At 43.1% G+C, this 12952-nt stretch overlaps 4 protein-coding genes across 4 annotated transcripts; 2 read left to right on the plus strand and 2 right to left on the minus strand.

Moving 5' to 3' along the window:
- The first annotated feature begins 13 nt into the window (after window positions 1-13).
- On the plus strand, window positions 14-1648 carry LOC135344628 (uncharacterized). Its single transcript, XM_064541888.1, has 6 exons — window positions 14-148; window positions 247-356; window positions 436-652; window positions 866-993; window positions 1045-1083; window positions 1293-1648. Exons 1-6 carry the CDS (start codon window positions 40-42, stop codon window positions 1503-1505), a joined length of 816 nt encoding a protein of 271 aa, XP_064397958.1. The 5' UTR covers window positions 14-39; the 3' UTR covers window positions 1506-1648.
- A 300-nt stretch (window positions 1649-1948) lies between these two features.
- Window positions 1949-4606, minus strand: LOC135344623 (RUN domain-containing protein 3A-like). The gene is made up of 7 exons (XM_064541881.1): window positions 4345-4606; window positions 4045-4169; window positions 3480-3655; window positions 3257-3337; window positions 2891-3029; window positions 2446-2582; window positions 1949-2203 (listed from the first exon to the last, which is right to left on the minus strand). The coding sequence occupies exons 1-7, from the start codon at window positions 4553-4555 to the stop codon at window positions 2053-2055; spliced, it is 1020 nt and encodes a 339-aa protein (XP_064397951.1). The 5' UTR covers window positions 4556-4606; the 3' UTR covers window positions 1949-2052.
- Window positions 4607-4638: 32 nt separating this feature from the next.
- LOC135344627 (ras suppressor protein 1-like) lies at window positions 4639-7218 on the minus strand. Its single transcript, XM_064541887.1, has 7 exons — window positions 7045-7218; window positions 6537-6655; window positions 6341-6393; window positions 5947-6151; window positions 5569-5683; window positions 5104-5248; window positions 4639-4879 (listed from the first exon to the last, which is right to left on the minus strand). Exons 1-7 carry the CDS (start codon window positions 7151-7153, stop codon window positions 4768-4770), a joined length of 858 nt encoding a protein of 285 aa, XP_064397957.1. The 5' UTR covers window positions 7154-7218; the 3' UTR covers window positions 4639-4767.
- Window positions 7219-7230: 12 nt separating this feature from the next.
- Window positions 7231-12906, plus strand: LOC135344579 (uncharacterized). Its single transcript, XM_064541811.1, has 15 exons — window positions 7231-7391; window positions 7485-7625; window positions 7841-7979; window positions 8189-8358; window positions 8630-8740; window positions 8959-9208; window positions 9329-9490; window positions 9738-9890; window positions 10038-10233; window positions 10537-10649; window positions 10827-10965; window positions 11086-11254; window positions 11546-11746; window positions 12209-12289; window positions 12686-12906. The coding sequence occupies exons 1-15, from the start codon at window positions 7359-7361 to the stop codon at window positions 12830-12832; spliced, it is 2205 nt and encodes a 734-aa protein (XP_064397881.1). The 5' UTR covers window positions 7231-7358; the 3' UTR covers window positions 12833-12906.
- The last annotated feature ends 46 nt before the right edge of the window (window positions 12907-12952 follow it).

Below are 12952 nucleotides of genomic sequence, written 5' to 3' on the forward strand. Positions count from 1 at the left end.
CTTCTTGGCAGTACAAAGCAGTACAAATCATCGTCAGACATGGCATCCACCGATGTTCAGCAGCCAGTGTCACTTGAGCCTTCTGATCACTCTGCTTTGGATGGAATCCTGAGGCATCATCTCACATTAGAAGCTCCTCCAAGAACTGGTTAGAGTCGAAAACACTACTATTATAAAGCTAGCTAGCTAGCTTGACTAGCTATAATCAATTTGGCTTTTATTAATTACCCCCTAAATTATTTGCAGGTGATAGTGATCAACAGGCCGACAGTCAAACTAATCTGAAGACGAGCCAAAACAAAGTGATCCTTCAAACACAATCATCAACATCGTCAGGGCACAAAGCAACACGTCAGGTATAATTTAGCTAAATTTGTGTGAGTTCAAACTCTCAGTATAGTACTGTACTGTGTCCTTTCACTGATTTCCTTACAGTTCTCCAGACCCACTGTTCATCAGAACACACTGGAGTCAGATAACAAGCGACGACCAATTGTGCTCAAAAGAAACTCGTCTCGCTACCGACCCCCCTCTCCTGAACCCCCTGACCCCAACTCTGAGGCAAAGTCTGTGACCATTAGACGCATGCAGAGTAACTTACTCGAGTGGGATAAGAAACTGGACGACATAAATGCCAAAAAACTAAAGGATGGTAGGGCAAGAGTATATAATGTTTACTATAATATGATATTGGTAGTTGTAAGTAGATCGAGTGCATGTGCGCTCTTTGTGGTATAGTATAATGGAGGGGAAGGGTTGATGCATAGTAGTTTGCACAGCTATGAAAAATATGGGGACATTACATTCAACCTATCGTTAAAGTTATAATATTATAGCAAGTTCATGATACTGCTATTTATCTCAGAGGCGATTCAGCAAGCTGAGATGAGGGAGAGGGATGATCAGATCAAAGAGCTAACGGAGAAGCTGGCCAATGAAACTGAGGGTAGGAAAACTGCTGAGGAACATAGGGATGACCTTGAACAACGACTGGTGAGAGACTTAATAAATTGTCAGTTGTGTTTGTAATGTTTTGCACTGCAGGCAAGTACCGAGGATGAGTTAGGAAACACTAAAGATCAGGTGAATCATAAATACATGCAAATACACAGTTACAAATTTAGCGTTGTTGTACCCCCACACACACACACACACGCAGTTCACTCAAATACTGTACTCTCTGCTATCTTTTGATACACTCACAACTGCTACTCATACAGCACACACACCTACACCTCTCCTCATTCCCACCCACCACACACACACACACACACACACACACACACGTACAGTGCGACCAGCTCCAGAGCGACCTAACCCAATACGAAGCAGCCTATGAGGAGATAAGTGCACAGAGGATGGAGCTAGAGGAACAGCTGTCGGGGAATAGCCAGCTGCTACAGCAGAGTGAGTCTATGAGGAGGCGACTGGATGACACTGTCATTGAGCTACAAGGACAGCTGGCTATAGAGGAGCAACGTTCCAAGTTCTGCTCTATCATGTGACAATGTTTTTAGTATTATAATTATTGTCTGTCAGGTTTCCCGTTCACTTTTCTGCTCTGTAATTATATGACATGGATATATGGATCAAAAATTTATAACCCTTTGTGTATACATTATACGTATTATTATTTTACATACCATAATTATAAGATTTCACTACCGTATATAGCGGGTATATTTCAAGGGTATAAATGTTCGTGGTTTTTGCGGATTAGGCATGAGCCGCAAACATTTATAACCGCGAATTTAATATTGCCTGCATCAGGAGTGCATGCATGCAGTAAAAAGGCGCTATTCCACGAAAATTTAATCCGTGAAAACCTTTCTAAAGGCATTTCCGCAAAAATGTATACCCTCGAAATAATTATACCCGCTATACGGTATTCAAGTGAAGTTGTGTTTTGTGCCAGTGTTTTAAAGAGATTTCATGCTCAAAAATAATATATGAGTAATAATTATTATGGTCGTACAAATAAAGAGTTGATGGTCAATACAAATAAATGCGAACAGTAGAAATAGAAATGAAGCACCCATACGTACATGTAGATTAATTGTCCAAGCCTAAAAAACTGGAGAATAGCGATGTGGTCCTCTTTCGTGGTGATTGATCGGATTGTTCTTCAGAGGATTGGCCATTTGACGTCGACACTGAGCTCACTGCTCTGTGAGAGGCCCTCAGCTCAGTTTGCAGGGAGGTGCTGTGTGCATGGAAAAATTTAATAGTGAATCAGAAGGATATCAAATGAATGTGTGTGTGTGTGTGTGTGTGTGTGTGTGTGTGTGTGTGTGTTGGGGAGGCTCTGTACAGTGTTCCCTATGTGATACAGGGGGAGGTGGGAGTAAACCCTAAGTCTACAGTATATTATAACCATGTCAGGGCTGTTACACAGTACACGCATTACCTACCCCAACACTAGTCATACAACTTCAACACACTCACATTTGTTTTTGGAGCTCCAGGACAACATCCTCCAACTCTCTCTTCTGTTTCTCACTCTCCCGAGAGAGGGAGGTCAACTCGGAGCGAACACTAGACAGCTGCTTGTCCCTCACTGACACCAGCTCCTCAAAGTAGTTCTATATAGGGTGGTTAAGTAATCACTATAGTGCATGTGTCACACTGATTTTGAGCTAAAAATGTATGGATGCTATAATTATACATGTAAAGTATAATTACAGGAACAAAGCCAAAATGGGGCAATCAGAAGTGAACATATAGGCAGTCTCAAGCTCACTGTTTTGGATATAGAAAAATGCTCTTACATGTAATACTACAACAGCTAGTAAGGTACGTATATAACATGCATATTTGTAAGTGCATGCAGTAATAGCGTTGTTGGTTCAAGTTCTGGACTGACTAGCTCAACAAGAAGGTATACTGTTACCTTCTGATCTCGTTCAGCGATGAATGACTCCCTCAGCTGTGACACTGACTCATCCTCCCCCACATCCTCGTCCTCCTCGCTGATGACCTTTGACCCCAGCTTCCTTGCTTCTCTAGTGTCATCAGCAATGCTTGAAGAACTGCAAGTAAATATAATGCTGTCACTGATACCATCATAGACATATAGAACAAAGCTACATGTGTGCCTAAGACAAGTTAATGTCACTATTAAAAGGTACAGGTCGACCACAGAATCGGCAATACATGGCATGCTATACAGAACACTCAAACCTACATGTACACGTAGTACATGCAGGTTGAACTAATTTACATTGTACTATATAAGTACTGCACTATAGACCATTACCTTTGACGGAATCTCAGATAGGGAGTATAGCAGATCTCTTTCCGACTGCCAAAATCGAAGTCTTGTCCTCTTAAACAGAGACTGTAGTTCAGAGAATTGATATACACAACTTACAATAAGTTAACCCTAACAGAGAGAAGTAACATGTAACTGATACTTCCATACTCCATTAGCGAACACAGTTAGTTGTGGCCGGAGGTTAGGTAGCAATTAGCATACTCACTTAAAGTCAATGGCATCCAAACACTTTAGTGTACCCGAGAGCTCTGTCATGAGGTCAGAGGTCAGGAACGCCCCAGGGAGGTAGAAGCTCTCCAGTTGGGCCCTCTTGGGAAGAAGGGAGGCAACAAACGACGATAGCTTCTTCTGTACAAGAGCCAGTCGTATCCACGCTCTCCCCTGCATAGAGTTACGTAGACTGTTATTGGGGAGTGCTGTAGAAATGTGTTCAGTACATTTGCTACACAATAGAGCATTCTATAATCTCATTCTCATCTTTAAGACAAACAGCAATAATACGCAGCTCATTGAAAGATACAATGAATATACAATGATCACCTATACATCACTTATGAGGTGAACAGTCTTTACATGTATGTAAATAAGTTTGACTTTAAGGTGACTAGCTTAGATCCTACAATAAATCAACAGAGAACCACCTCTCTCCTATCAATATTAACTGTTCGTAAACACAGTGCTTCTCAACCACCTGCAGCCTTAAGGACATTGCAGTTAGCAATTTTGATGCTACACTTCAATAGAAACAGATTATCGTTATCTCTGCCCACCTTCCCCAGTTCCGAGTGTATCTCCTCCATGTCCTGAATGCTCGTGATAGTGATTCGGGGAGCAACCCGACACAACACTAGCCAGAACGAAATGGGCTCTCCGCCACTGAACAGGCCTCTGCGAACTGTGGTGTATAATTAATTATGGTGCGGTATACTTATGTTGGCTGGGCCGGATGTATAATTTATACTCTTTGTAGAACAGTGTGCTTGTACGTACAGAGCTGTAGCTAAAATATCATATACTCTTTGGGGCAGGGTACAGTATGTACTACAGCTTATCACTGAGGGTCAACTTACGCTCTATTCTGTGTGTGAATAGGTGTTCCACTATGGTGCAGAAGTTGAGTAGGTGAGGGCATGTGTCTGTGATGGGTTCAAAGGCTGCCTTGTCCACCAAACTCTTGACACACATCCTGCATATCCCCAGCAGGTTGCCACGTTGAACTGACCACTGCTCGCTGATGAACACCGCCGTAGAGGAGCCAGTAGAAGTTACCTCACCCTCCATTGATTCTGTGCCAGAACAAAACTACTCACCACGCCCACTTTTCTTGTTTGTCTCAGTTCACACCGCCCTCATTATGAGACCAATGAATAACATAAAATTTATAATGGAGTCAAAATACTTCTCAGTTCACTAATCTAAAAGAAATCCATACGACGCTAGAACAGAGAATGATGATGAATAGTTCGTTGTATCATGTATGAGCTATATAGATACTACTTTGAGTCCACTGGCAGTTTGTGATGAACAACTTTTCTGCTCTTCTTAGCCGACCTGTCTCGCTTTGCCTTGCTCATGTGACCAGACTCATAGAAACGAGTGTAGATCCTACAGTAATAGTATATATACCTTCATAGGAACACATTGCTACAGCTACAAACCAATACTGAAATAGTGCTTCCGAAAATGATGAAATATGAGCAAACAATCTTATGCCAGAAGTTAATTATTATGCCTTTGGAGATTAAGACAGTGGCCTGGATATTGGGTACATGTACATGCAGTGAAAGTTAGAAAGCCTAGCTACAAGGACGTACAAACTGTTGACTCACTCTTTGTACTCCTCAGTCTTGAGATAGTCAAAAAGTAGTTTGGTGGAGGAGGTCTTGGCAGCCTGCAGCTTATCCTCAATGGCGTGGATTAGGGGGTTGTCTTGGATGTAGAAAGAACACCCCTCTCCAGTAAAGTTCAGGCGAGCTGGAGGGGGGGGGGTGTATGTTTGCATAAGTAATAGTACTTTATAACCCTAAAAGTACATGCACAAGTGGGCACAACAGAGTTATAGCTAATTTGCATGCACCATGAAAGATACTGCATGAAAACGAGTGTACGAGGGCAGTTCCATACGAAATAGTAGCAGACGTTACAGGGTGACTTCATTAGACTGGTACATGCATACACATTACACGTACAGTACGTACATCATAATTATGGTGTTATAATGGGATTTAGATGTGCACAGATTATACTGCTATACATTCACATAATGTACTGTCTCGTGTCGAGTTGTGACTTACTGATCTCTGGAGGGAGAACATTGATCTGATTGACCTGAAGGTGGAGCGTCACCAGTCGAGTGCACCTATGGAGATCCTTAGGAATAGTCTGAATATCATTGTCCCTCAGGACCAACTGGGCAAGGTGAGGAGAGAGCACAAAATGAACAGCAATGGCTGATGTACTTGATAATTATTATGCAGTACATGTACACAGTACTGTTGTAGCCACAGCAAAGCTCAATGTACACAAATTCAAAGAATTTGGGCCATAGACTTGAGCCATTTTAGCAGCTTGATGAAGAACTGAATAGCTGAATATTGAAGCAAACCGTGCACGAGTAGTAGAGTACATTCTAGAGTGTACATTGTAGGTAGTTTATGGCAGCTAGTACTCACAATCTGAAGGAAGACAAACTTCTCGATGTTGGGTGGGAAATCAGTCAGGTCGTTGTCGCCCATGTACAAGGCCCTGAGGCACTCCCCAAGGTAGGCAAAGTTGGCAGAGAAGGAAGAGCTGGTGAGATTGTTGTATGTTAGGTCCAGGATCTCCAGGGCAGGGAAGGAGCCAAAACCACGAGGCAACTCACAAAGTCGGTTGACCCTGTGGAATTGTAATAATTAATAAGTGCTTGGACCATTACAATAAAAGGAGATACATGTACACACATGCTAGCATGCATATAAATATATATTATATATATTATGCTAGCATGCATATTATTTAATTATTCCTCAATAAAATTCTGTTTGCATTCACACAGACACATACATATATATATAGTAAGCTTACGCTAGGTTTAGTTCTCTGAGACGAGGGAGAGCACTTATGGTACTGGGTAGTTCCTGTCGTGTGTGTGTGTGTGTGTGTGTGTGTGTGTGTGTGTGTGTGTGTGTGTGTGTGTGTGAGGACGTGAGGGTTGGGTGGGGGTTTCAGTTAAGTGGGTGTGAATGGTGTGGGTAGAGGATATACAGACACTCTTGCTCACCTCTAGATGGTTGTTGAAAAGGTTGAGATATTCGAGGCTTCTCAGCTCAGCAATCTCTGGGGGGAGCTTGTCAATGCGATTGTTACTGAGCACTAGACGAGTAATGTTTCCAAGTTGGACTGTATGTGTGTGTGTGGAATGCCATGGCCATATTAGGTAAAGACCACTGCATTGTAAACAATGCACAGATTACATGCCAACTACTTCACACCAGCTTACAACCCAATAATACAATGCTCAATGCACGTTCATGGAAATGGATAAAGAAACACTCACACCTACACGTATATGTACGTATATAAAACGGGTGACACGTACGTACATGTATAGTACATTTAAAATGACATCTATATCTGTAGTGGGCTGACACAATTTCACCTCAGAATGAATTGAGTTTGTCACAACGCATAATGTCTACTAGAACATCATTTCTTGAAGGATGTCATAGTTTACAGCTCAGTGCTAGTGTACAATAATTATACTGAGTAGTCTAATTACACAGGCTTACAGAGCTCTGGGACGTCCTCAAGGTTGGCCACTCCTTCATCAGGCAGGTTTAGCTCAGTCTCCTTCCTCTGTTTGGCCGCCTCCACAGCTTTTCGCAGAGTACGACTCATTTTCGACCAGCTTCCAAAAACACACAACTTGGAAGTCTTGGGGTCAAAGGGTCAACTCCGCCTATGTACAATAATATTTTATGCAATGTCAGCACTATAAAAATATAAAACTGAGAAGCCGCAACTGAGAAATACTGGTAGTCTTTTATACTTACTATCTACGTACCTACCTGTATATCATCTGTAGCAGGTTCTTTTTCTTGCTATGTTTTCTGCTGTTTCAAGTAATCCCACTGGGGTAAGTGCAAGTTTACTGTGTATCCATGAAAACAGTGTTATTCCATAAAATGCCCACCATATACCACATGCATGCATATCATGAACCCTTTAGATAAGTGGTCTGGGGGTTCTGTTATCGGAAGCTGTTTCAGTGCTAAATGGTGCCCACCTGAACCCCGCTGGACGCCTGGGTAGTTTCTTTCGTCGCTATCACCATGTGGTGGCTACAGCAACAGAGACAGACGACTCAGCTGTGAGTATGAGTATAATTATGTACAATGTATATGTATGTATTAAAAGATAAGTACACATAAGTGCATGTATTAAGAACAGTGGGGCTAACTAGATCAAGCTTATTAAAGATGACACACACACACACACGCGCGTATTCGTGCCCGCATGCATGCACACACACACACACACTCACTGTGACACCACCCCCCCCCCCACACACACACACACACACAGCCGCTCTCCTCTGCATTGTTGTCTGAGCTAGGTATCAGAGGGTTAAACTCTGTTCAATGGCGACGGGCGATGGAGGGTGTCCTAACCACATCCCCTCCGGTCACACCCACAGTCCAAAGCATCATCAGGCAATACACAGGTGAAGCCACATCATTATTATTGCACTTGCACTGTATTGAATTGAAATGAAATGAAATGCATGTACAGTACGTGTTTTTGTAAAACGCATACCGTTTTTCGATGCATAAACAATAGGCAAATAACAACAATCATGTGAATGACTGTACCTGTACAGGTAATGAAACTACCTTAGCTCAATTCCCATTGCAACTTCCTCCTTGTATGTAGGTCCCCTCCGATCCAATCACCTATGGCAACCAGTACGCAGATTCTCTACCTTCCCATCAAAATGGGTGGAGCTTAGGATGGGCTATGGTGGTCGCAGCTCAATCCCCCAATTAGAAGAGAGGGCTAATGACGAGTACGACGACCCTCAGGCACAGGTCAAGTATATGGAGGTGGGTTTGTAACTGCATGTTCAGTAGTCTCTTTGCAGGTGTAACTGTGTTGGTCTCCTGCTGTTAGAATTATTAGAATTGTTGGTCTGTTTATCGTACATATACATGTACATGCATGTAGATGTTTTTGTACATTTTTTGGCAGAGGTGCAGTGGACAATCCCTTCAAATATAATTATGGCTAATTCTATTCTTCTTTCCTAGTACATGTAGATGTACATGAATTAACTGTACACTGTTTGTTTACATATACATGAATGTATATATACAGGCTGTTCTCCATCAAGACCCAGAGTATGTGATCCGGAGGTTTGAGAGTGGACGCTATGCAGTCAACACTGCAGTGAGAGAGATCTACCTACAAGCTGTGGAGCTAGCCGAGGTGACTAATCTGGGCTGCCAGTGTGTCATACCTGCATGTATGTACATTTGTACACTGTATTAATATACCATTAATACTGTATACTGTACAATATCGGCTTTTGTGTATGGTGATTATACATGTACAATACATGTACAGTAGCTGAAACTTCAGCACGTCTGAGCATGTTCAATGTCCATAGTGTTGGTGTTACTAAGCATAATATGCCCCCAATCTAGATTCAGAGGTCTGGAAATGACAGAAAAGCTCCAATGTCCATATTCTCCTCTCTTATGGGCAATCAAGCCAATCAGTCAATCAATTCCCAATCCAGTGTGGGTAGTCGTGAGAACCCGATGCACGTGATTCCACTCCCAAGGAAGGGGGAGTTCCTGCGACAGCTCTGGTATCTTGCAAGGTTCCTCATTGGTATGGGAATTATCGTCTCACTCTTCTCCTCCTCCTTGGTTTCCTCCGTCAAGTCTGGATGTAAGTATGAGTAGGCTACATGTATGTTAGGGTAAATCTTACTGGTCGTTGACTTTCATGTGTTACAGTATCACCTGTGTGTGTTTAATGAACCCATTGCCCCTCACCCTCCACGCATAGCCCAACAGATGACCAAGGACTTTAAACCAGACCCCACTGAAAAGCTGTACACCTTTGATGACGTGCAGGGTGTGGATGAGGCCAAATCTGAGGTGGAGGAGATCGTCGATTTCCTCAGAAACCCTGAAAAGTTCCAGAGATTGGGAGCCAAGCTACCAACAGGTAGCCAATCAGACTGTGTTGTTTCTCTACTATACTGTACATCAAACTGAATATGAAATTCAAACTGTTTCCCCCTCCTTAAGGTACCCACGAAAACAATCTTGCATTCTTATAATTTTTGTACGGTGTATACATACAAGTAACTGCTTCAGTATCTTGTAGGCAATGAGCAGGCATGTTAATTCTTGTATATGTACAAGACTATGTACATGTACATTGTACTGTAACCACCACCCCTACCCCACAGGCCTGCTCCTGATTGGTCCTCCCGGGACCGGAAAGACGCTACTGGCTAAGGCCATTGCTGGAGAAGCTAAGGTCCCATTCTTTTTTGCCTCAGGCTCAGAATTCGATGAGATGTTTGTTGGAGTGGGAGCATCAAGAGTCAGAAAACTCTTTGGTGGGTGAATATTCATAGACGTACATTACTAACGTGTATCTTTATTGCTGTGTGGCCTATGAGAAGAACATTGATGCACTTGTACCCAACTGAACTCTACAATCGTTCTTCATGAATATGATATCTCTTATTCCCAACTTTTCACAGAGCAAGCGAGACTTCATAAGCCTTGTGTGGTGTTCATTGACGAACTGGACGCAGTGGGTGGAGCTAGAGTGGCCAACTCAGTCCATCCTTATTCTCGTATGACCCTCAACCAGTTGCTAGTGGAGATGGACGGCTACAAGGAGTTGGAGGGCGTGGTCATCATCGGGGCCACCAATTTTCCTGAGTCTCTTGACAAGTAAGCCTTGAAATCACATACACTGTACTAGCTAAAAACAAGACACACTTGCCTTGAGTGTGCATTCAACATGCACAGGTAGCTACTAACCCCTCACTAGAAACTACACTAAGCCATCGAGTCAGTACACCCCACTTATACTGGTTACTTATTGTACATGCATCAATACAAAAGTTAGTTGTACATTACATGCATGCATATAATTATATGTCCTTAGATAGTTCCAATCCTGTTATTAGCTAGTAGTCAGATACTTGCTCTGTTGCCCGTAATGGTAACTGTACCTCCTCCCCCACTCCTCAGGGCTCTCATTCGACCTGGACGGTTTGACTCCCAGATCAACATTCCCCTGCCAGATGTGAGGGCCCGGTTCCAAATCCTTAAGGTCCACGCCAAGAAGGTTACTGTTAGTGACGGTGAGGCCTACATGTATAAGCTCATTATGTGTGTGTAAAGCATGGCTACAAGCTTGGTACATGTCTGGACCTGCATGTATTGTACTTTTCATTTCTGGTCAACTACAGTACAAATGTATGTGTACATACGTGTATTAAGAGTGTATGTCACCTTGCGTACATGTATGCCCCATGCAGAGGTAAATCTTGAGACAGTGGCCCGAGGCACGTCTGGGTTCACAGGTGCTGACCTGGCCAACCTGATCAACCAGGCAGCTCTCCACGGGTCAGCAGCCGGGGGAGAGGCAGTCACCAGTGTCGACCTAGAGTTTGCTAAGTAAGGCTATTGCTGTGTGTACAATAACAATAAAAATCATACGTGTAGCCTCGAGGCATAATAAATTTAGTAAAGATATTGCGGTATAAAACACATAATTAAAGACCGTCCTCCCTGTAGAGACAAGATCATCATGGGTGCCGAACGACGCAGTGCTGTGATACAGGAGAAGAACAGGAAGATAGTGGCCTTCCACGAGGGAGGACATGCCATCGTCGCTCTCTATACCCCAGAGGCTCTACCCATACACAAGGCCACTATAGTACCTCGAGGGCAGGCCCTAGGCATGGTGAGAGAATAGTGTACATGTACTTGTAGCGCAGTGTATTAGAGATATGTACTGTTCAGGTGTAAATGTTTTCGTAGTGTGTGCATACACTGAATTAACATTGCTTGAATATGACTACAGACTGTATAGTGGGCCTTTGATTTACCTGTACATACAAAATAATAGTTGACACCATCGTATGGACAATCTACAATCTTAATAATGATCGTCTAGCTCCTTCTGCACTGTGTGTGCCACGATCTGTATGTACATTTCACATGTAATTTAACGTTGCACTCCATTGTACTGTAGGTGGTTCAACTTCCAGAGAATGATGAGCTCTCGTGGAGCAAGAAGCAGCTGCTGGCTCGTATGGACGTGGCCATGGGGGGGCGTGTGGCGGAGGAATTGGTGTTTGGGGCCGACAATATCACCGGAGGTGCCGGTAGTGATCTGGAGAGTGCCACCAAGATAGCCAGAGCGATGGTCACAAAGTTCGGGATGACAGAAGCAGTGAGTGCTACGTATTGTAAACTAGGCAGGCGGTGGTTGTTTTGTTGTCTAGAGGTGGGTATATTACCAACCACCACTGACCAGTTTATGCTATGCAGTTTCATGTACGTGGTCATTCTAGTGGAATGTGTCACAGTATGCCATTATGTCTTGAATTCTCTGTTTATAATCACTTGCATGCAGTTAAACTATCAAGGTTAGGTCCCCTATTTTATGTTTATAGGCTATAATGATTTGCCACGTCCATGATATATAAATGGTGAAATTGTGTGTCATGATAATTATGTCTGTAACAGAGGAGGTCCGACACGAGTACCTCGATTAGGAGTTAATTAGTCACATGCAACAATGACTTTAACGTTAATTTTGAACGTGATCAAGCCTAATCGAGGTATTCGTGTCGTACCTTCTCTGATTCTGTAACAAATTGATCACTGATCTTAAAAATTATTTTTCATACAGGTGGGGCCAGTGACTCATGGAGACAATGCCAGCCCGGGCACACAGAAAGTAATTGATGATGAAATCAAGAGGATACTCAAGGTTTGTTACCTCCACTCCCTGTTTGTTCAAATCGTCTGTTTCATAGTCGATCCTATCCTATAATCTATACAGTAGCTCTTCATGTAGAGGGTGTACAATCATGGTACACGTATGTTTGTATTGGTGCCATTTTCTAAGTTTTAAGATTTGTTGTGTGCTAATTACATGTCACCGCTTACAACATTTGTAGCTCCAACACTTACCCCCCCCTCCCCCCCCCCACCGCTTACATTTGTAGCTCCAATACTTACCCCCCCCCCCCCCCCACCGCTTACATTTGTAGCTCCAACACTTACCCCCCCCCCCACCGCTTACATTTGTAGCTCCAACACTTATCCCCCCTCCCCCCACCGCTTACATTTGTAGTTCCGACACTTACCCCCCCTCCCTCCCCAGGAGAGCTATGAGAGAGCAGTGCAGCTGCTAAAGACACACTCCGTAGAGCACAGGAGACTAGCAGAGGCACTTCTCAAACACGAGACTCTAACAGCTGACGAGATTAGACTAGCCGTTGCTGGCAAGACTATAAGCAAGAAACTATAGCCCAACTTAATGTATGTATTTATGTTGCTGCAAATCATTATTTCAATTTGATCATGTATTTATTGAGGAGTGTCGTACTGCAGAGGTTATTCACTTGAGGTACAGCACTGCTACATGTAA

This window comes from Halichondria panicea, chromosome 11, assembly GCF_963675165.1.
Source record: "Halichondria panicea chromosome 11, odHalPani1.1, whole genome shotgun sequence".
Lineage (NCBI taxonomy): Eukaryota > Metazoa > Porifera > Demospongiae > Suberitida > Halichondriidae > Halichondria > Halichondria panicea.